The sequence below is a fragment of the Pterocles gutturalis genome, unplaced genomic scaffold (genome assembly GCF_000699245.1).
Source record: "Pterocles gutturalis isolate BGI_N339 unplaced genomic scaffold, ASM69924v1 scaffold48514, whole genome shotgun sequence".
NCBI classification, from domain to species: domain Eukaryota; kingdom Metazoa; phylum Chordata; class Aves; order Pterocliformes; family Pteroclidae; genus Pterocles; species Pterocles gutturalis.
The window spans coordinates 1-24,773 of record NW_010129906.1 but is presented as its reverse complement, the minus strand read 5'-3'; the positions used below and the strand labels follow the sequence as shown (position 1 = coordinate 24,773).

Genomic DNA, 24,773 nt, shown 5'->3' with positions numbered 1-24,773 from the left:
AAAAAAAAAAAAAAGTGCCTGGCCCATAGTAATACTGTTACAATAGAGGAAGAAGAATCATTCTTACATAAATATTTGAAAAATTGTACTAACAGTCTTTTAGAATTTATTTTACTATGTTAAATGGATTAAATTACAAAGAGGGATGGGGGTTCTTTAATTTTTCTGTGTTAAATTAACATTCTGTTGAATGAATTTCTGTAAATGGATTTTTCTGTGTTAGCAGAACATTCTGTTGAATGTTCTGAACAGAAGTTTTGGAATCCAAGGCCTTCAGAAACTAAACTGTTTCTGTGTTGGATCTCAGCTTCAGGCTATCCCTTCTGAGCCGTATACTCCTAATAGCTAGAGAAGGGATTGATGGGAATGGCACCTGAAATAAAACCATCTTTGGCTAAAATATAGCAGCTGTTTGAGAGTAATTGCAAGAAGGGAAGAATACTGTAGACTGCACAAGTGAGGAAACTTATTTGTACTGAATAAAGCTAGGAGTTTTATTAGGAATTTTTTTTGCTATGACTGTTTCAACAGTACTCACTATTGACAGTAAAAACTCTGATTAACTTACATTTTATGCTACTTAATTTCATTCCACATGTTTTACTTTTTCTCAAATTGAGCCAGCTCTTCCCAGTTGATAACAACAATCTGGTTCTGTAGTCAAAGCTCCTTACTTTTACATCAGAAGAAATATTGGCTAATTCACTTTTTTTGTTCTGGAATTTTGTTTTAGATAGTGACAGACTCTGCTTCAGTGGAACGGTTGCTGGGAAAAGCTGACGTTCAGAGGCCCCAGGTAGTAGAATATTGTGTAGTCTGTGGCGATAAAGCATCAGGTAAGGAAGCATAAAAAGGTAGTATTCAAGAAACTTGATTGAAAGGATGACTGGGATAAAGGGAGGAGGTTTCATATATTTTAACTTATTTGCTGATGGCAAAAGCAATTAAGTCTAAAATGGAAAAAGATAACATGATATTTTGTATCTATACACACAGAGAATAGTTAAAACTCTGTTTGGAAGAATAATAGTTGGTATTTCAACTGGAGTAGATGATAAATTAGCATGTGCTGAAAGACAAAATAATTATTGAATAGCTCCTGGTAACTGAAAGAGACTTTTTGAAGCATTTAGTCTGGTTCCCTACAGCTATGGGCAACCATGCAATAAACATGTCACCTAGAAAAGTCTAACTGCTCCACTTCTTGGTGCTCTCCAAAATCTACCGGGAAGTCCTAAGTTTGTTAGTCTTTTACTATCTCGGAAAAAGGCAAGTAGAGATCAAGTGAATCCTCGGTGTTTCAGATCCATGCAGTAATAAGGAGTCTACAGGGAAAAATTTCTACTTTAGCCAAGGAAGCGGACTGTGCTTTCATGCTACAGAGAAGACACCTTTCTCTCTCGTTTTCTGTCTCATGTTATTGTAATTAAAACAATACCAGAATTTATATGATCTTAATTTAAAATTACCATTACATTTCAAATTTTAATGTAAAATTACTTATATTCTGAAATTACTTAAACTCTTAGCCTGTATCTTTCAATGTATCCTGTAATCTGTAACAGCAGGTAGAATTGCATCTGTACTTGTCCAGAATGCGAACTACCACTTCACAGGGCTGTCATTCAGAAACAGGCTTAGCCTTCCTCTCTTCTCTCCACTCTCCCACCAAAAAGCCCTGACAGTAGGTAAAAAAGAAACATCCTATAAGACTTTAACAATGCTTTTATGGTCCAAAATGATGGTAACAATAGAAAGTAAATTTAAAGGATGACTTTAACAATGCTTTACTTGCTTAAGATAAATATTTTTATGTTAAATATAAGTAATTTGCATCTGATAACAATATATATGTTTCCTAGGTCGTCACTATGGTGCTGTCAGCTGTGAGGGATGCAAAGGTTTCTTTAAAAGGAGTGTGAGGAAGAATTTGACCTACAGTTGTCGTAGCAACCAGGACTGTATCATCAATAAACACCATAGGAATCGCTGCCAATTTTGTAGGCTTAAGAAATGTCTAGAGATGGGCATGAAAATGGAATGTGAGTGTTAAGTATCCAATGTGATACTGTGCCTACCAAATAATAAATATGTGGACTGCCAGTTTTTAGCCTGTTTTCTCCATTCTGGTGCATGCTGCTTGAATGAAACAGAACTCTTGGCAGACAAAGCACCTACCGTACCTTTCTTTCATCACCATTTTATGTCTGAGGTGCAGCAGTGATTTGTTTTGAACCATCTCTCATACTACTGTAGTCTGTGAGGAGCCCAGTTAGAGCCTCACTTAGAAAGCAAGTTACAAACAAAGTGTATATTTATAATACAAAATATTTTAACGTGGATGGACATAAATCTGTCTAATGTTCCATGTTCAGAATCTGCTTTCCTTCTGGTTTGTTTTGCTGCTTTTCATCCAGTGATAGAAAGTAGTTGATGTCCTTTTAAAAAAAAAAATTATATTAATTTGGACATTTGTGAGCATTGTATTATGAGGCATTGTATAAACTGTCATATTTTAAACAATATACTGTCATGGTTGTGTGCAGTGCTTCATACAATTCCAGTGCTGGCATCCAAACACCTCTTCCAATGTATTTTGTTTCCAGTTTATAGCACCTCTGCTTCTTCGGTCCAACACTTCATGAAGCCTATTGTCTGGTTGTTTTGTGATGAATTTAAGGTGAAGCAACAGATACTTTTCTTTTTCCACTCTGGTCTAGACACGATAAGGTCCAACCACTGTGTTCAAGGGAGGAAGAACTTTAAGCTGTAAATAGGGAGATCTTTGTTGTATTTCCACTCTGGAACTCCAGACCTGTAGTGATGGTTGTTCTGCTTTGCACACACTGTGCTGAGTACAGGGGGAGATGTTTGTACAAGAGAAACTGCTGCATTTCCAGACACTAAATCTTTCTTATCCCAATATGATTAGGATGTATGCTCGCTGACTTTATTGGGCATTGGGTCAGGTTTCTGATTAATATTAATGCATAAGTATCCACCGAGCCAACAAAATGGATATGCCTACTTTTAAGCCCCTAAATTTTGGTGATAGTAACAATATTAGCAAAAATAAAATCAGGAACTAAATAACTCAGGCTAGTTATGAGAATAGGGAGAGACATATTGGTGTATTTTACTGTTACATTCAAAAGGGCTATAGAGGGGGGCTGAATTTTTTGTTTGCTTGTTAAGAATGTCAGTCTTCTAGAGCAATAACCGCTGTATGATTAATTGGTACAATGAATAGCACAGAAATATTATCTCCATTTATATTATACCTAACATTTGCAAAGTGTGTGCAAATCAATATTAGTACAACACTTTTAACAATTCTTTGTATTATCCTCATAGTCTTTCATCCATTTTGTTAGCCTTATTTTCAGGTGAAAAATCAGTGCAGTCAAATGTTATGCCAAGCCATAATGGAGTTTGTAAGTTTAGTGACTTAGATTCCAGATAACTTTCTGTAACCTGTTTAATGATAATACCTCAATATTATAAAGATGCACTTTTCAGTTTCTTTAAAATTACAAAGTTTCCGTTTCTTACTAGTTTTACTGGAAGGATTTACCACACTTGTTTGGCACATTGGAGACTGAGCTTATTTTATTCCAGTTATCAAATTCTGAAAAGTTTATTTAAATTCTGAAAAGCTTAGTTTTGGAACACTGTTCACTAACTGGGCAGAATGAATGGATGTAAGTGAATTACATAGTGTGCAGAGACTCGTCTCCCAGGGAATTAACCTGCATCTCTCTCGTAACTTGCTTGTCTTGACTTTTTCTGAGTGCGTTCTAGGTTTGCATTGTTTTGAATCGTCCACAGTATGACAGCATCTAAGATTAAGGTATAGCTTTACCTGTAAAAAATAAACAATTTGAAAACACATTTTGCAGAATGTTCCATCTTATTAATGAAACGGCAAGCTTCAGCTCCAGCTCAGCAAAACTTAAAGCAAATGATCAATCTGTGACTTCCTTAGTTAAAAGTGTACATCATCAAAGGTATAGTAAAACTGGAGCCTGTGTTTTTTCAGTCTTGATGTTAACTTTACAGTTCTGCACTGAGCTGATACACCATCATAACTGTGCAAAATGAAATCCTTTTATTTCAAATTATTTCATTTCAAATCTGCTTGTTTCTATCTTTATGTAGCGGTTCAAAGTGAAAGAAAGCCTTTTGATGTGCAACGTGAAAAACCAACCAACTGTGCAGCTTCCACTGAAAAAATCTATATCAGAAAAGATCTACGAAGTCCTCTAATAGCAACTCCAACATTTGTGGCAGATAAAGATGGGACACGGTGAGTATCTCAGTTTAACAGGTCCTGTTTAAGGTTATTTGTGCATATTATTTTGCAGGCACACCTATACTCTTTTTTTCTCCTTTCTGCTGTAAAGAATTGTCCAGAAAAGGGCTCCAATTCACAAATCATCTGTTTCCGTTACCAAGGTGAACCTAGATTGTTCTGCTTCTCACTGAAGTTTTTATGTATAAGTACAGCTGGGCGGTTTTCAGTTCAGAGGTGGCTCTTGTCCAGTCAGGTTAAAGCACAGGCAGGCAAATATGTGATATTCAAGCAAAAAGCATGTAGGCTTACACTGTGATGCATTCAGGTGAGCACTTCTCTGAAATAAAATCTGCAAAGGGCAGACTCAGCCTTCCTTCTCCTAAAGCCAGGAGTAAGAGACTGCAGTGACTGTTGCATAAGTCTAATGCATAACTCTAGAGGTATTAAGTGACTTCTGAGAGCATGAGAAGACAATCCTTAAGACAGAATAAACCAGCATAAAAAGCAAATGAGAGAATATCCATTTGGGAAGTTGTCATTGCTTTTGCACAGGAAAGGAAAACTTATTTAAGTCTTTCTGTGTTTCAAGCTACTTTTTGGAAACTTTCAGAAAGACATGTGTCCTGAGCTTCATTAAATTGTTCATTTAAAAATTGGTAATTCCTTTTATTCTGGCACAGGTTGTTACACATTCTTCTGATCAATGTAAAATACGATTGACTGTCAGATGCCTTATGCTTTTGAACAGGTCAGCAGGTCTTCTTGATCCAGGAATGCTTGTGAACATTCAGCAGCCTTTGATCAGGGATGATGGTACAGTCCTCCTAGCTGCTGACTCCAAGGTATTATTCTTTCAGATAAGTGCTGAACATATATATTTATTTCTTCAGATTATTTAGCTATGTACTTAGACACAAATAATTATTTTTCTTGAGAAGATAAGGTTGGGGTTGGTCTGAAGATTGAATGGAGGTAATAAGCTGATCAACAGGAACATGACTTCTTCACAGGCATATTTCTGCAAAAGTTCAGCAACGGGTGACATGATATCTTAGCTGGGGCTAGGATTGATGATTATAATTGCATTTAGAGATCATTATGAGCCATTGTTCTTCCTTTAGATGTTCAGGGGGAAGGAAAAGGTACATAAGGGCAAAAGAACACAAAGATTAAAAATGGGAAGAATTTTTGTATGATACATCGCCTGTAATTTTGATCTACCGATATGCTGCTTCTTTTTTAGGCTGAAACAAGCCAGGGTGCTTTAGGAACGCTAGCAAATGTTGTAACATCTCTTGCTAATCTCAGTGAGTCACTAAATAATGGAGATACTTCTGAAGTTCAACAAGAAGAGCAATCCGCAAGTGAGATTACACGGTATGCATTCATATTTGCATCTTATTTAGCAATTTGTATTCTGTGTGGTGTATACGTACACTCATTCATTGAAGTAATTTGGCATTGTGACACCAAACACAGTTGAGATTGCCCCTTTGAAACACAAAAACAGTTCTTTAGAAATCCAGGTTTGTCTGTTGTCTTCTTGTGAAGAACTGTCCCCTGTGCTATAAATGTAGTGTTCTGGTCCTAGACCAGATTTCATACTCAGAAAAATAATAAATGACTAGTTTGTAACCTTGAGAGACTCTGAGAATAACCACACTTAGGTACTGTTTTATTTGATAGGCTTGTTATGTGGAAGCTTATCCTGCACAATGCTCATGCCCTTAGCCCTGCTCTTTAGGTGTCTGTATTACTGCAGATTTCTTTTTGAGATTCTGCTGCCATAAGACCTGCTGGTAATGGAGGGAAAATGTAGTTAAACTAAGATTAATTAACTTTTTTATTGTTTAGAAAGAGTTCAAGGTCTTTGTTGTCTTTATTAATGAGAAAAATGGGAACGAGGAACATGGAGTTTAAGAAGAGCTTAACTTCAGGCTCTTAAGCCTTTTATTTAAACTCTTCAAGTGAGTGAACTGATATTTATTTAAAAATAATTGACACCGCAACTTTGGCTTTTGTCAACCTTATACTCTTTCATTAAAGCAGAAAAATAATCCAAAAAACCTCCCCCAAAACTTCTTGTCAAAAATCCTGGCAAAAGAGCAGTATACTCTAATACTGTCCACTGGTATGAAATAGGGGCACAAAGTTCTTTAAGCTCTGTTATCATAAGAAGGAATTCACGCTGCCTTATTTTGGCAGTGGCCAAGCTGCAGCTCGAGTATGAAGGAGTCCAGGGACCAGTCTCTCTTACGTTACTGTCATAAAGTTTCTAAGGCTCTGTCTATACTGTGAGATCAGGAGTGTCTGGCCGTATCTCATCTGAAGGAAAAGGAAATTCAGGCATGTTGTCTAGAAGAGAAGCACACTATTCTCCACTGTTCCCAGAAATTGGACATGAAGGACAGGGACTGCAGGGTGTTCTCCAGAGCGCATCTGGTCTATAATCCTCACGTAAACCATTGAACATTCCAAGGTGAGAAGGAGAGGATAGTGCATGGTAAGTGCAAGAGACCCCTTTACTAGTACAAATAGTAGCGTAAAATTAAAAGAGCAGGATTTACAGTAGTAAAAAGTTTCCCCCTCACAGGTGGGATCTTTTACCAGTGATATATGGGCAGATCTATTCCTTTTAGTAATGTCTGAACAGTACAGAGGGGCCAGGTTGCAAGCAAAAGTCTTACCTTGTGTCTTAGCATAAGCAGTTCCTGTATAAGTTACCTCTAAGTGGAAATGCCTTATAGCATTTAATTTGACCACTACTATGAATTTTTTTAAGATGTAAGGAAGCACTCTTTCATTGTTTACTACTTTTTTTTTCAGGGCATTTGATACTTTGGCTAAAGCACTTAATACCACAGATGGTACCACAGCTCATAACTTGGCAGATGGGATGGATCCTACAGGAGGTGGGAATATTCATGTAATCAGCAGGGATCAGTCAACACCAATTATTGAAGTGGAAGGGCCCCTACTTACAGATACACATGTCACATTTAAGGTATATATTTCTTTAGATGTCTTACTAAACAAACTAACACTTAAAACATAATCCAAAATCAGTTTACTGTGTTTTCTTTATTCTTATATTTAATTTTGGCAATATAATCTAGGATAGCATCTGCTGTTAACAAAGCTTTTAATACAGTTTTCACTCTTGCATGCTGTATCTAAATAGTATAGGTGTTATTTCAGAAGACCTCTTCATAGACGGAAGGATGCTTTAAAATTTATTTCACTTTCCAGTGCTGTTGGTAATCACTTTCCAAATCATCCATATAGTATGATGCCTTGCTTGCTTCATTTATAATTCTAGATAGTGTAAAGCTTTCATCTAAAAGGCTCCTTCATATAAAGAGAGGTTCTTAAATCCTTATTATTAGACCACTGAAAAAAGTCTTGCATTTTAGAGATGCTTCAGCTTCAGTTGAATAAAAACACATGCTGATAAACAGTGTGTGAGATACAACAAGGGTGTTCATCTTGCTGTAATCAAATTGCACTGTTTCAAGAAATACAAAGATCATTACTGAAATAAGTAATACTTAATGTAGTCAAACTTTTAACAGAACCTGCTTATTCCTGTTAACGGTGTTTTGTGATTGTAGATTCCTATTACACAACTTTCCCATTTTAGATATTTAGATTTTAGATTTTATTTTGCTTCTTTTTGAAAAGTTTTTAAAGATCTTTTGTAGCACCGTGATGCTAGCCAACACTCCTTAGAGCAATGACATTTATAGATTTAATTGTTATTAAATGAATATTAAAACAATTTTAAAGGAGACATTTGAGCTCTCTCCCACATAATTTCTTGTCTCCCATTTCCATTTTGCATTCCTTGTCAGTACATGAGTTATTTAGTACAGTTTTCCTTTGACCATTTCTTGTCACACAGTTGCTTATGGCAGACTATGAGAGTAGTGTGAATGTTTTCGCTGGTTATTTTGTTGACAATAAAAATTGTTTTATGTCTGAACTGTATATACTGTATTGTACTTTTATTTTTTGCAGCTGACAATGCCCAGTCCAATGCCGGAGTACCTTAATGTGCACTACATCTGTGAGTCAGCATCACGACTACTTTTTCTCTCTATGCACTGGGCTAGGTCCATACCTGCATTTCAAGCTCTTGGGTAAATTTACATATTCTGTTGAATGGTTTGCTTTGTAATGTGTTTAAGCACCCTTTTCAGCTATTTGGGCTTTTTAAATGATGCTATTGTTAATTTTTAATTAATTCTTTAAAATGTGTGAGGACTATGCAATATTCTCCTTTCTGAAGAATAAAATAGAAGATAGCAGAGGAGGGGATAGCTGCAATATCTGATGTTACTGCAGTTACAGAAGCTAAAGCCGAATCAAAAGCAAGCATTTAATTTGTAGAAATATATCTTGGTAAAGAACTGTTGGGCACCATTTTACAGATAACCTGAAATGGTTTCCTGTAGTCAGCCTATCACTTCTTCTTGCTTTTTAAAATACTTGTAATATGCTAATATATGCCTCTTAGTAAAGTGGTTTGCAATATATTGATCCTTATTTTTAATTTTTATAATTAACATAATGACACATAGGGTAATACCAACCTGATAAGAAAACTCCCCGCAGTTGTTTGATTTTCTGTTGTTTGTAGGCAGGACTGTAATACCAGCCTTGTGCGTGCCTGCTGGAATGAGCTGTTCACCTTGGGTCTGGCACAGTGTGCACAGGTGATGAGTCTCTCTACTATCCTAGCAGCTATTGTCAACCATCTTCAGAACAGCATACAGGAAGGTACGTGTTCAGTGTGTGATTCTTTTACGTGTTTGGTCCTATCAATGCTACAGGAGCGTTTGTATAATGTTTCTCATAAGGTGTTTCCTAATCGGTTGTAGAATTGTTCCCCAGGATCCACAGGAAGGAGAAGCCTTCCCTTGCATAATTACCTTTCCTCTGGTGGTTTACAACTTTTGTTGCACTGACCTCACAGAGATCTCTGTGGGATAGAAGCATCCATAGAAGAAATGGGGATAAGGCTGGGGGACGTATTTTCCTGTGTTCTACGTCTGACTGGCAGTGTAGAGAAAGACAAGTACGTCCTAAAGTTGGGTGTGCTCACAGAACTTTCCTCCCATCCAGGTGTAATATATTTTTTCCTCTTAGAGTAATGACGTCTTCTTCGCAAACAGACCAGAATGTTTTCCTTAGAGAACTGTCCTTCTCTTTGCAATATAAAACTATTGCATTTGCCAAGTATCACAACAATAATATTCTTGCAAGTATAATGGTTTTGGATACTGCTTATAGTGCAGTAATGATGGCTCTGAAACCTTAAACAACTTTCTCGACACTCTTAGGAAGATTTCTGTAATGTTATTTTTGTAATATAGTGTTGGCCTGTTGATAATGATGGCTGTATCTAGAATGGACAATAATCTGTGATAGTTGCTTTTTTTCATTCTTTTCTTTCAGGATGCTCCCAATCAAAATGGTTGATTAGCATGAGAATAACATTCAGTTTTTAATAGGAGGAAAAAAACAATATTAGCAGCTTTAAACTCTGCAAACACAGCATATTACAGGAAAGCTAGCTCAAATTTAAATGTGAGTTAAAAGCAGTTACAGAATACTATTTAGTACCAGTCTGATTATTTTTGTGGTGCCATTATTGTGCACACAGCAATAACTGGAAAACAAGCTTTTACTGAGGAGAGTAAAACTTGATTGTAGAACTAGAAAATGTACAAAAGTAGATAATATGAAAAAATGTTTAATATCCTTCAGTCTTAGTAAAGTACATTTGTTTTAATCTACTTTATTTTATTAGCTTAATTATGATAAAGTAATTAGAAATTTGATTCTTAAATGGATAGTGTGCTTTCATAGTGAATATAGGGGTTGGTTGTTTGGGGGGTTTTTATGTAATTTAAGAGAACTTGGACAGCCCTCAAAATACAACAAACTGATGCTCCTTTCCTGCAGAGAGAGAGATGAGAGTTTAAAAGAGCAATACAGAAACGTGCACATTGTATGTTCTGCACAGAGTTAGGCTTTTATTTATATCTTTGTCAGAATAAATAGAGGTGTCTATTCCATCTACATCTCAGGCAACGAGTCTGTGGAGGAGTAAGTGATAAGGCTATTACAGCCTTGAGCTGGCTCCATTTCTGTTCCCATGTCTCAAAAATGAAAAAGATAAATTTGTTCTACAACCTGTACTTCCAGTGTAATGTAATCTCTAAGGTTTTCATTCTTTGACTAGTCTGCAGATACGCAGTCAGAGAGAAGGTATGTTTACCACAACAGACATCTCTTCCTCCCTAGCTGAGCAGTTAATACCACTCTGTTGTAACTTATCCGCAAATAATATAAGTTGTTTTGTTTTGTTTTTAAATCAACATTTTAAGAAGAATATGAAGCCAACATAAGTAACATGATGTTCCAAATTACGGAAGAATCTGTGTACATGTATTTGAATGAATTTACCCTATCGGAAGGAAGAAAGACGTTTTATCACAGTAAATTAAAATTTCACTTCTATAAGTATAGATAGAGGAAAAAGCAGCACTGTCAGTTCTGCTCTTGCATTCACTCTGGAAAAGCTAATTCAATACTGTTTTAATTTAAAACTGGGATTGTATGATAGCATTTGTTTTGTGCTTCTGTTCGTTCCCAGAATCACTCTAGCCATTTGTAGAACAATTCACTGTAATTTGAGAGTCTCTGCTCAGAACAGTACATCACTGGAATAAGGTTGGTGTTGCAGATTTTGCTGTACTGGCAAAATCATGCAAAAGAGTTAACATTCTGTTTGCTGTGTCTGACTCAGCTTTATAAATCTTCACTTCCATAATTACTCAGGCCAGTCCTTATATGTTAAGTGGTTTCAAGATAGCAAATGGCACAAAAGACTTTAAAATGTCACTTCACTTTGTTTTATAAAAGGATATTGGTTAATATATCAGATGTATTGGAGCTCACATGAAATAGTAAGAAATATCTTTTTGTAGATAAACTTTCTGCAGACCGAATAAAGCAAGTCATGGAACACATCTGGAAACTTCAAGAGTTCTGCAACAGCATGGCCAAGCTTGATATTGATGGATATGAATATGCATACCTTAAAGCTATAGTCCTCTTTAGCCCTGGTAAGCAATTTAGTATCCATACCTACTTAAATAATAAGCTTTCATAGGTTAATGTTTTAGCAATTTTTTTTTTTTTAAGGTGACTAATGTCTTGAGATGAGACTGATCTGTTAAGCTGCTGATTGTTCCATAATGATGTATCACAAACAATTTGTGTTTTTAAAATAACTTTGGAGCAACATATCCATGCTATTTACAGTTCTGACATATCAGGTATTTCCTGTGCACCCACCTTATAAGACTAGAATCTCAGTTATCTTCAGCAGTGAACCTACGAGTAACAAGTTACCTGGCATGTGTACTAGCAATAGTATTGAAGTAAATGGCAGGAAGGGTTAGAGGAAATACATCCTCACAGTGACAAAAATAAATTGGCTTCAATGTTAATATTTTTAATGCACTCATAAGAGGGATCACTGAAATATGGGCAGAAATACCACTGTATTTATGTGGAACTTCCACAAAATCTCCAAAGATAAATGTAAACAGGCTGTTTTCCATTTGTTATCAACCAAATGACAGCAGAAAACCAAAGCATGATCAACAGTGTTTATGAGATGTGAGGATTTACTCAAAGAATACACTTTAGATTTTCTGGAATGATAAGGTAAGGACGTTATAGAAATGGGAAGTGACAGTCTCTTCAGCAAAGGTGGAGAAATATTCCTAGGGCATAGAAAGGTTCATTTAAAACTGCTGACAGGCTGAGTGAAAGGGAAACTCTTGCTCAGAAACATAAATTATTTATTTTAATTCAAGGGTGTTTACCACTTTGAATTTAACAAAATACAAAGAAAAGGAGTATCTTGTTGTCAGGGATTTGGGGTGGGGGGAGTTGCATTGATTTTTTTTTTTTTTTTTTTTTTAATAGAACTTTAATGAGAAGGTATTGATGTCCTGAAATTTGCTTTTGCAATTTTTTTGCAGATTGTACCATTAGGGTTAGGTTTATTAGGTGTTTTATTCAAGTTGGAGGAGCAAGAAACTCTCCAAACTCAAGCTAGCTCTGTCCCATTTCAAGGGAAGAGCAGTTGGAACACAACACTGAAGGTATTTGGGCATAGTCAGATAGGTGGTATTTTCTGTTTTTTTTCTGATCGTGTGACTGTCTTTGAGGAACTGAGCCAGCTGGAATTAAAATAAGACACAGATTCAGGAAGGTCAAGAAATTCGTCTGTCAAGAAAACAACCCTAGATACCGCTCAGTCAGCATAGTTGGTTGAAATCACAGAGGCAAACGCATTTAAAAAAGCGAGGTTAGAAACATGAACTAGGAGTGTCACTGACTGGTACGTACCTACAGGCTTAATCTTTTTCCACTTCCTTGTGGATACATGCAGCTACAGAGAGAAGCGTGCAAGCTAATTCTGAAGCCAGGAAGCAAATGTTCAATTGAGTGGTTTCCTTTATACAGCTAACATGTTAAACATCACAATACAAGAGGAATATTTAAATGAAATTAAATGCAAGAATCTTATAACTACATATATTTCACAATGTATAGGGAAACAATCGACATACAGAAATGTTTTGTTTCTTTAGATCACCCTGGTCTGACCAGTTCAACCCAAATAGAAAAATTCCAGGAGAAGGCACAGATGGAATTGCAGGACTATGTCCAAAAAACCTATCCAGAAGATACTTATAGGTATTTATTGTCTATAGTACCCAAAGTAATGTTGTGGGCCGTAGATGACAAAAGTACAAAATAACATAATGGATGCAGAAATTTCCTTTTTGACATCTGTTCTTTTTTGACTATTGATGAGAAAGAACTAGAACCTTGTTCATAAGATCAAGTAGGTTTGTTTAAAGATAGGTAGAAGCAAGAATAGCTGTCTGGCTTCTTCCATGTAAATTAAACTTGAGTACTTTCTCTTTTTTTTTTTTTTTTTTTTTTTTGAGGGTTTGGGGTTTTTTGAGAGTCTCATTGCCATGTTTAGAAAAGTAAACAGACTTACTTTATTAAAAGTCTCAAGAATAATCACCTCAACTGCCTCAAACTTCTTTAATTCAAACTGCTTCCTATTTCGAGTTAGTTGTCAAAGAGGCTTTGAGGTAGTAAAAGGTGATTGTCATCCTTTAAATGTTTGTCAAGTTGCTTATGCAGAAAAGTATTAAAAGTGTCAGTTTATAAACCTTGGAAGATTAAGGATTACATGTGGGGAACAGCAACCAACTCTTAAGCTTCTTTTTATAAGAAATTCACACATCCTACTTATTTTCTCCTTTGGTTTTTTTTTTCAAATTTCCAAGGACTTCTCTTTGAAAGTATCTAACTTGTTGTTTCACTTCTCAACTGTTCCTGTTTCTTACTTGCTAGAAATAATTATCCTATTTCCTAATAATCTCCATCAAAACTATTTTGAATTTCATCAACACAATGATTCTCTGCACTACAAGGGAAATTTGAACTTCTGTCTAGTAATATACCCTAGACCATATTCTCTTCTACAGTGAAAGGTATCCCTATTTGAAGAAGCATGCAATCCCTTACATGTAAGCAAGGTCTGAGGTAGTGTAACTTTAAAAAAAGGCAAAACAGGAAAAAAAAAAAAAAAAGGAAAAAAAAGCCTGTAAAAGAGAGAGCTTCTCACATCTCATAGTGGTTTCTGCACTGATCTTACAGAGTTAACATTGCATGGAGCAAAAGAAAGGGCACTGAGATTCCCAGTTAGGTGCAGTGAAGATGGGATTCTCTACTTCAGAAATATCCTAAAATCCCACATTCTTCTTCTGTGTGCAATTCAGTTATTCCGCTTTGATGCATGAGAGCTGGATTATCTGCCATAAAAAGAAATACAGAATTTGTTCCATATACTTACTTCTCTTAATAGTGACTCAAGGAAGAAAATTAGTGAGCTGCATTTCCCAGACAATGTCCTGTATTTTAACTGATACCGTCTGTATCCCCATGCTCGCCCATAGATAGACTTAAGAGTACAAATCTGATTATTTCTGAGCAATTGAGTGCTGGCACAAATTGAGATAGAAGCACGAGTGTTATAATTTTCACAAAACCAGCAGCTTGGCTTGAATCTTTTTGCAATTTTCCCCTGAAGTTTACAAGATATGGTATATTAGCAGAATGGACCTTATATATTTTCTCCATAGATATTCAAGCATTTTCCAGTAGCCTGTGTTTGGTGCTGCCTAAGGTTTGCTATTACATGGCTCTGGTTTAGAAAATTTATTTATTTTGGCATTTGTGAGGTACACCTGCTGTATGAACACAGCAGATACGCTTTCATCACTGTCCTACATCAGAAGTCCAGAAATTCAATATGATCACTTCACTATATTGGATGTCTGTTAACATCCCATAACATAAAAAACCCACACTATTTGGCAATATGTATGAGTAACAGCACCTCCCTCCGAATTCCTTTTCTCATCAGAAGCAGATTCTCTTATTTCCTTTTATACGTATCTGTTCTTGCTATCTGGTTTGTCATCAAGTTGCTAGGAAACTGAGGACTATGCTGTTAATGGCTTAAATTTCAATTAAGCATTTTACTCTTAAAATTGTGCAAATGTTCTCACTAGTCAGTATGTATATTACTAGTCTCAGCATTGTCCTGAACTATGAAATGCTTCCAGAGCTGGGATTTCAAGAGCAGACGGGGAGAATTGTGTGTTTGTACGTACACATTGCATCTACAAAGGGCATTAGTATGTCCACAAAGAAAAGAGGGTGGCTTTTCATTTCACGTGCAGGATGGAAAAGTAACCATTCATTTTATGGTAGCTCAATTATCTTTAATTGCCTCTTTACTCCCGTTCATGAGTTATGGTAATAATAAAAGCAGATCCAACTCTTTAGCCACAAAGTATTTTAAACTCATATTATATGTATTTATAATCTGAACTTCTTTTTCAGGCTAGCCCGGATTCTAGTTCGCCTGCCAGCACTTAGGCTGATGAGCTCTAGCATTACCGAGGAACTATTTTTTACGGGTCTCATTGGAAATGTTCCCATTGACAGCATAATCCCCTACATTCTCAAAATGGAGACAGCAGAATACAATGGTCAGATAACTGGCACATCTGCATAGTGGGAACAACACAATTCGATGGATTGGAGTGGTTTTCACAAAAACATACAATTATGAAGTTAAAAGAATAGCATTTCGGTATGTACAAATATTTCCAACTTGTTAGTAGTTTCCTGTCAGATTTCTCCTTGTCTGTTTGCTGACATTGGCAAAATTTAAGCAGCTATTCAAAGACCTGCTACAGGACTTTTTTCTGCCACAAGGAATATTTTTGATGCCTTTAATTTAAAAGGCTATAGATTACTGAACATACTTTTCACATGCTTTGTATTTAGAAATGGTCAGTGGTTAAAAATAGAGTTTTATAATATCAGAGATTAGTAATAAAATTACTTTAAAAGTAAGAAGAACAGTATGTATATATTTAAAAATATCATTGGAATTAATATCTAATAAATGCCAGGGTATAATACTAGCACTTTGTAAGCACTTCTTGTCAAAGTGACAATGTCATCAACATCCTGCTTATGAGTATGGAAAATGAAAAAAGTTGCATATGTCTTTGGTCAAAAGGCTAGTGATTTCTGTGAAGATGTAGAATCCTACAGGAGACAATCATTTATCCCACAAAAAGTCACTTGCTCTTATGTTATGCATGAAATATTAATGTGGATTCTTAAATCAGATACCCACGTTATATGGACCTATACTCTGGTAAATCGCTGCAGCTGTAATTCACAGTACGATGCAGTCATAGAGACTAATACGTGCTACGGGAATTACCCAAACTAGGAGAAAAAAACATGTTTCTTGCCACAGTAATGATGTAATGATTCAGGTTCCTTAAAGTTTCTGTTCAGACCAACACAGTCATGACAAGCGTTACTTGATTGTGGGGAAAATCAGTCATTAATTGACAGAACAGTCACTTTCAAGCAGAGCTGTGTGATGCTCTTTTTATTTCCACATTTACTCCTTTTCTCTGTACTCCTAAACATCCTTATCATGCAGCCAAAGGTACAGTTTAAAACCTGAAATGTGCATAACCTCTGGCTGTCAGCAAGAGTATATTACAAATCTCTCTCCCTTTGTTTTTTCCCCCTCCCTCCCCTTCCTTGCCTGAGCACTCCCAGTTTGGCAGTCCTCAGCCTTCCCCTGACTCAGTTTGAAACTGAAATAGAGTTAGGATTTACATTCAGTCATGTACAATGGCAGTTAATGACTGATATACCATGGCATTATAAAATTAACTACTTGTTAATTGTCTAGAGTGGTGAGCAATCAACATGTTTTCTAGTATTGACCATTAGCTGCTAGCATTGCTTTCATTTTAGTATAATTTATTGACATTAAATATTTTAAACAAAGTTTTTTAAAAAAGTCACAGCAATTAATACCTTTATCTGATCCTTGCTCATTAGATGCATCAATTATTTTAGTTGTTTGTATGGTAGAGGCATTTTCTGCTTGTGTATTTTTATGTGACAAAAACCTAATAAGTTCAGCACTTTTGTTTCTCTTCTGTTATTGACACTTATTTAGAAACACCAACCAGGTTGGTGTCTGTGTTTTCGAAGGGTCTGAATTGTAGCCAAAAAGACCTTAAGCAGCTCTCGATGAGGCTTCTGATGAAATAGGAAGTCTTGGCCTGGTATACTTCATTTTTATTAGGAGGCTAACATTTTTAGCACTCGTTGTGACGTGGAAGGTTACTCAATTTTAGCTTCTGGATGCATTAAAGTCTTCTGTAACCATTGTTACAACATTCAGAATCTTCCTTCTCAGAAGGGTGTTACAAAGAGTCCAATGTACATGCAGAGATTTGTAGTATTTCACTTTCATTTATCTGGGCATTTGCTATAGCAAATGAAATAATCGTATTTTTAATCTGATGGAAGGTCTGCACTCTCAAGTCAGCTGGAATGCAGAGTTCTGCACTAGCTGTTTTATCGCAGTGTGTAACTTCCTGTGTCAGCACTTGTGATGCAAAGCCCCTGTTTTAAGGGTATACAGCATTAAAAATTAATTGTAATATTAACAACATCAGAAGGAGCAGCTACCTTGGAAAGACTTGTGGCCATTTTTGTTAAATTTTAAAATTGTATTGGGTTATGTAATTTTTTTACTAAAAGCAGTATGTATTGAACTGTTGTGATATTTTTCATTGCACAAAAGATTATGCAGTTTAATTTGCTTTCAGTATTTTGTAAAAATCATTTAAGCAGATAAGTAAGCATTGTTAGTGACAAATGAAATATTCGCTAGCACAAATACTAGCCATTGGGATCTTTTTTCCTAAATTGGAATACGCACCGGTTGGATTTTCATGACAAACATAATTTCAGCTTCCAATTTTTCAAGTAAAAGGGCCCAATTTTCTGTGCAAAAATTTGTTTTCCAATTTTTTCTTTCTTGTGCTGTGAGCATAACAATTCAGGAAACAAAATAAAACCACTACAGTTTTTTGGGAACAGAGGCATCGCATGAAATAAACCTTAAACTGTATGCATTGTATTACATTTGTAAATCGCTAATGGTAAATAGCGTGCAGCTCTGTTTACAGTAAACTATGCTCCCTGCAAATGCAAGGCCACATAATGCTATGCTCAATCCTTCTCTGGTAGTCAGTTACTCTGCAAATAGTTCCCTGGACTTTAGGGACAAAATACTGATTTGTGTAAACGAAGTACCAACAGTGCAGTCCATATCTAGAGTTTGTTTATTGTGCGTGCATTTAATAGATGAAATGAAGCAGCTCCATACTTAAGATTCTGATATTACCACCTAAAAGCTATGAAGTCTCTCTTTGTATAGCATCATCAGCATGATTTTCTGCCTTGCATTAGTCAGAACCAAGCTCATTTAGTCCTTGTGCCATTAGCAAAAAGTACTTTCTGTAACCATACACTATTTTTGATTCCAAGATGGAACAGTTTGGATTGTAGAAATGTGGATGGCAGATGGTAGATCCTAGAGCTTAAGAAATATTCAGAATCTAAAACGTTTTGCATAATTGAATATTAGCTATAAATAACAAGGTAGATGTGATGAATAACCCAACACTTCCTTTCCTCATGCTGCTCAAGGACTGTCATAAAAATAAGCCAAGGATTTGGATGGAGAGACACTGAAAGGAATCACTTAAAACACTGCCATATAAAACTAGAAGCTGTATTTTGCAGTGCAGTAGGGCTCCTTTGCACTAAATTTCAAGTGTAGTCACAGAATCACAGACCAGCTGAAGTTGGCAGGGGCCTCTGGAGGTCATCTGGTCCAACCCGCAGCTCAGGCAGGGCCACCAGAGCCAGCTGCCCGGGACCATGTCCAGATGGTTTTGGAATGTCTCCAAGGATGGAGGCTCCACCACCTCCGTGAAGATGTTGCAGTGCCATCATCATCTTTGTGGCCCTTTGCTGGACTCTCTCCAGCATGTCCGTGTTTCTCTCGTACTGGGGAGCCCCGGCTGGACGCAGCGCTCCCTCTGTGGCCTCCCCAGTGCCGAGCAGAGGGGAAGGATCCCCTCCCTCACTGCTGGCAGCGCTTTGCCCGGTGCAGCCCAGGACACCATTCGCCTTCACTGCAGCACAGGGATGTTGCTGGCTCCTGTTCACCTTGGTGTCCACCAGGACCCCGCGTCCTTTTCTGCCAAGCGGCTTTCCCCCGGGTGTCCCCAGCTCATATTGGTGCCTGGGGTTGTTCCTCCCCAGGGGCAGGACTTTGAACTCCATGAGGTTCTTGTCAGCCCACCTCTCCAGCCCGTCACAGCCCCTCCGACGGCAGCACGACCCTCTAGTGTATCGGGCAGTGAAGCTGCTCCTCTATCAGTGACCGAGGTGTAACTTAGCGGCGAAGCTATTTTAGGTCATTCAAATACATCTTTTTGTTTTTCTTGTACGTCTATCAGTAGAGGATAGATGAATGTTCAAGAGGCACAGAACTGATTAAGGGATTCCTTGTGTCAGCAGTTTAGGTGTTGCTTGGTAGTAACAGAAAAAGGCACATCTAAGGAAAACAGGCCCCACAGAGTTGTTTCTGCTTTATGTTAACCTTTGATGTTATTTTCAGCCTCCTCTGGTGGCTTTCAGGCCGCTCTGACGTAGTGAAGGTAGAAGGGTGTGTGTGCATGGTACAGCTGCAGGCTCACCAAGTTTTAAACTCTCTGCAGAAAATACTGCAAGGCTGATGTGGTTCCTGTCCTCCCTGAGGTGTGTCCCTTCCCCCAGCCAGTAACTAGAAGATGGTAACAGACTAATCTTACTAGCTTTACTCTTCAATTATTTTAATTTTGTTTCTTCTTTGCAAATGGAAACTGTTGCTTATGAATATGGGGCAGGAGAGGTTTTTATTATTGTAACAATTACTGAAAAACTATTTCTTAAGTATGGAAATAGCTGGTTTTCATAAAGGCCAAATTTCAATGCCAAACTTGTGTTTGCAGAACTAGGGGTCAAAGGTTCACAGTCTGAAAGGTGATGCCAAGAAAACTGACATCTCAGTGAAGCTCTGTGTAGTGCCTAAAGTCCACTCTCTCCAGAATTTTCAAGGTTTTGTTTCTGCTTCTCTTAAAAAGCAAATATTTTAATTCACTAGAAATACAATGATAAGCTATCTGATTAGATCTGTCTGAACTTGACTGCACGTGTACAGTGGTAATAGTTCAGACAAGCGTTAGAATTCTGTGCTGCTGAATGAAAGTGGGTGCAGGGAGTGGTAAGGAGGCAATGATGACCATTCCCCGTCTGCTTCATTTGCTTCCCAACTCTTTTGAGAAGGAACTGGGTTTGAATCTTGGAGATCAAAGGAACAATGGTCAATAACTGTGTGGGAGCATTTTGGGTTAGCTTTGTAATAATGATTTTTATTGCATTTGTGACAAGGGCAAGAAGGTGTGCTACTCTTATTCCCTTGATTTATTTACATTAGACTTAAAGAGACACAGAACTATGACCATGTGCAAAAGTCATCTTCTGCCTTTCTCTGCCTATGTACGTTGCTTGTAAATTAGATACAATGCCAGTGGTGTTACTCTGGCATGAAGCTGGTAGAAGAGATAAAAATAATCTCAAAGGAGAGATCCTCTAAAGAGATGATACAAGCTTTTATTTAGCTGCCTTAACAGGTTATTCTGGAGGCTTAGTTCTCAGAGCACTCTGGGGCAAGGAACTATTGTTGGTCACTTGGTATTAATCAACCAATCAATTGGTTGATTACTTGGTATTAATTAGCAAGTCTCTTTTTACCACCATCTGAAGCACTTGGCCCTCAGGGCAACCAGAGTGTCACCAGGGAACAGCCCTGACTGGGGATTGCTGTGCGGACGCAGCTGGCGCTGGCTCTGCAGGATGGTCACAGCACCCTTTGGGAAAGGGCGAGTTCGGAGCTGTGATAGGGAAAATGGCTCGGGGCTGAAATTTCCAGGTGAAAACAGTCTCCTGACTGTGTTTCTTCTTTGTCAGAGACCGGAAAACACTTCAGTGTTTTCATTGTTATGCGTAGTGCCCAAGACTTCCACAGATTCCTGAATTATTTCATCCAAGGTGCTGCTGAAGATGTTCCTGCGTTTTCCTGACCATTCAAATTAAGAGGGTAGTGAGAATTCTTCCCTGATTACCTGCTGTTTAATTGGAAGGGATAATTTTAAAAAGCACCTAAAAACATGGGTAGCAACGGTATCAGGAATACAGTTTAGCCAGGAAAAGGGGACTGGAAATTGTTGGGCTGAGGATCCTGCCACAGGAGCAGTGATCAAAGTGCTTTCTGCAGCAGCAGCACCCGTCAGGGGCCCGTTTGGACCAGGGTGTGAGCCGTGGAAGGGGCCGGTCAGGCAGACATATGCAGGTGCCCCAGTGAATACCTGCAGGATATCATCACCCTGAAAAGAAAAAGAAAGTTAAAATGTTGTTTGTCTATTTGAAATCACTCTCCTCTCCTTTGGATATGCTTTAGAGTGCAAAAGCAGGGTAGGTTGGTTCTTTTTCATCTACTCGTGCCTGTAAGAGAAAAGCAGGAATACCAGGCAGGCAACAAGTAGGTTCCCGTCTGTCCCGGGAGTTCCCCGCGCTTGCCGTGCGGCAGCAGAGCAGCTGCTGCGGTGGAGTGCTCTGGCCATCGCAACAGCCTGCGGTGAGAGTAGCGCACAGCATCTGCCGTCACCCTGCATCCGGGGAGAGTGGGCAGCGTGAGGCCGTGGTCACCCCAGAGAGGAGAGTGAGGGGCAGAGGAAGGACAAACTGCCAGTGTCTACTGGGTCTTGTATAACAGAAAATCAGTTTAAAAAACCCATTTATATGAAAAATTAACAAGAGGGAATGGCAAAGGGGAGAAAATGAAAACATTTACTTTTTGCGCTTTTTAATTCTAAAGTTGCTGAGTCATTTTAACAGTAGATTCTCCTGAACTAAGTTCAGGGTTATTGTTTGATGAAGAATGCCATAACCCCTCTTGTTAGATAGCGCTACAACCCTCCTTCTGCTGCAGTCAATGTTATCAACATCATATGGGAAATTATTTGTGCAAAAACAATTAGCACATTGTTTATACTGAGGTTGCACGTTAAAGTAAAATTCTTCATAAAGTTTAAGTGCTCTAAGTCTAAATATGTTAGACTTGAAAAGCATCAAACCCCAGAATTACCATATTGCTGCGGTTTTAGTTGTGAAGTTGTGCTGAGTTCATCACAGATAATTCTGTCGTGATGTTCCATAATCCCCACAGCCTGTTTTATCCTCTGAGTTACATGAGTGCTTTGAAAATGGCTTATTATTGTTAAAGTCATGCCTGTCTTCCTTCTTTTGAAAGGGTTTGGTAGATTTTTACATATCTTTATGTTGTGCCCCCGCCATTGTGCATTTCTGCATGTTCCGTTCTAGAACTCACCGGAGCAGCTCATGCATATGTACATAGCTGTATGTATGTGTGTACGAATGTATGTTTATACTATTGTCTGATATGTACAGTGTATAGAAAGTGTGCAGTGATGTATATATGTACAGACATGCAGCCATGTATTCCTACTGTTCGATGTGGTAAAGCTTTTCATTTGCTAATCCAGAGCATCCTCGTTTTCATTGCTTAGCCCAAACTAAGCCTCACTTAGCAGGTGAATCCTCATGAATTTCAGAGCTTTGCACCTTTTTCTAAACCCAGCCTGAACTTAGTATTTCCTGTTCAGAACTGACAAATATATCCCATTAATTTTCTGGCGTCTGCTTTACTCACTTTACCTTTTCTCATTTGACATGTAGAAGTCTGCCAGTGAATAGTTAATTGAACATATAATGTCTGTTAAAAATAAATTAATAAATAACTAGTTATTTATAATAACTACAGAAAATACTTCTCTGTTTTCAATATATACTCATCCTCTTTCAGCCTTCTGAGAGGCTTCTTTGTAAAGTTTTATTTTGCAGGGGAACTTGGTAAGAGATTGATTTTTTTTTTTTTTTTTTAAGTCTTCAGCAGTGGCTAACTGGAAGAAAACCAAGTTGCCCTTTATCACTGAACGGTAGCACACAGAACAGGATGCAGTGGATGGTGTTTAAAAAATCAGTACTCGTAGTACCAGGACAATAACATGAAACCAAACTTACTTTAGTAGGTCTTGTACCTCTTCTCCTCTGATGACTTAAGTTACAAAGGAAGCCTTCTGTAAAAACAATTATATTAACTTTGTTTTTTTAAAAAGCATTTCACAGACTGTGTAGGGGAGTAGCTCACAAGTCTCGTTTCTGTCATATTAAAAAGGTGAAGCAGAATTTTCTGGGCATTTCCACCTTTTTGTCCTCAGTGTGTCAAAGAGTTGTGGATGTTTAAGCAGATGAGCAGACACCAATTAAAATGCGCGTCTTGCATGCCTAAAGTCAAACACAGAGTGTCCTTCAGAGCCAGGCCCTCTGCTCGTCAAGTCTTTGCTGCGGAAAATGCGAGGAATGTTCCCTGGCTCTCGCTGTATCATTCAGAAAGCGCTGTATCATTCAGAAAGCGTTTGTAAGCTTTTGTTGCAAATACAGTAAAAAGCTGTAAAACATCAATTTTAACATTTCAAACCTTATTTTTGAGATTTTCAGCAAGAAAATTATTTAAATTAGTGGCAGGATTGCCTGTGACAGATGGTCCTTCATTGGTGTCTTGACAATCAGTGCTGTTTGGATAATGTTTGCATTCCTCTTAAAGGCTGAATAGGAACCTGAACCTTCCATGTGCTGCAGGAACAGTTTAAAGATCAGGAAGAGGATTGGGGTATTGATCAGGATTGAATCTGTTTAAAGAAATCAATGGTGAATTTAGGAAAAAAGACCATGTTTTAAAATTGTTTTATATACACATCTGAGTTGTATTTATTCTGAAGGACAAAATGCGCTCAAATTTAAGTGGTAAGAAGAGGCTCTGTTGGAATATTCTCTGGAAGCGGCGGAAGTGAGGCCAGGTTTCTGTGTTTGGTCACTGGAAGCGAGCCTGAGAAGCACGGCTAGGGCCAGGTGTCCAACACCCCTGAACCACCCTGGGCTTCTCATACATTCCTAAATTATCTTAGATAAATCATCATAAGGCACAGGTCCATTTGAAAATATTTTCAGTGATTGTGGGTTAGAAGTAGGACTGAATAAATTCTGTGAGATGAAAACATGTTACTTGCAAAGCATGTATGTTCAGTTTCTCTCATGGGGAATCAATATTGGAGGTGGGAATATTTTAAATAATCTACTCTGGAGTACATGGCAAGCCAGCGTTCACACAGTTTTATAACTGAAGAACTGCACGTGGTGCGCGTGGTGCGTCTGCTTGGCACAGCTGGAGCTCAGAGCGCCTACAAACAGAACATTCAATAAGAGGAATCCTCTACGTTCAGTTCCTTGGATATTTTCTGGAAGTCTCTGTTCGTTATAATCTAGAAAACTATTGCTATTATATTTTAATTTCAAATTAACAACCTTGCAACAGTTGTTCCTTTCCCACAGCTGCTGTTGTGAAATCAGCATTGTTCCGTGTGGTGGCATTTCACAGTAATAGCATGTTCTTTTTTTACTCTGAATTTTGTACCTAACCGGCGTCTCCGGCGCCGTTGTGTGTGTGCAGAGGGTGTTCAGGGCGTGGTCCCGCGCCTGCGTTTCAGCGCTGCTGTCCCCGGGGGCTCGGTGTCGCCGCCAGCGGGTTTGTACCATTAAAGTGAATCAATTGCAAAGGGAAATGCGGTCTTGAGGTTTTTCTTTTTTAAGGTCACTTCATTTCTTCTTAAACACCAGGCGTCTGACGCAGCGCCATCTTTCCTCTTTCGGGAGAAGCTCTTCGCCCGTCCCGGCGGCGATGGTCACGTGCCCGCGGCCCCGGAGCGCTGCTGGGAGGAGCCCCGCC

At 37.9% G+C, this 24,773-nt stretch overlaps 1 protein-coding gene across 1 annotated transcript; it reads left to right on the top strand.

The window, feature by feature from the left end:
- Positions 1–733: 733 nt before the first annotated feature.
- Positions 734–15,770, top strand: NR2C2 (nuclear receptor subfamily 2, group C, member 2; the record flags this gene model as incomplete). The annotated part of the gene is made up of 11 exons (XM_010080030.1): positions 734–836; positions 1,863–2,042; positions 4,159–4,306; positions 5,043–5,136; positions 5,538–5,671; positions 7,121–7,298; positions 8,312–8,433; positions 8,934–9,073; positions 11,290–11,427; positions 12,970–13,075; positions 15,308–15,770. Coding segments are annotated over 11 exons (1,518 nt in total), but the record flags the coding sequence as incomplete, so codon positions are not given.
- Positions 15,771–24,773: the final 9,003 nt, after the last annotated feature.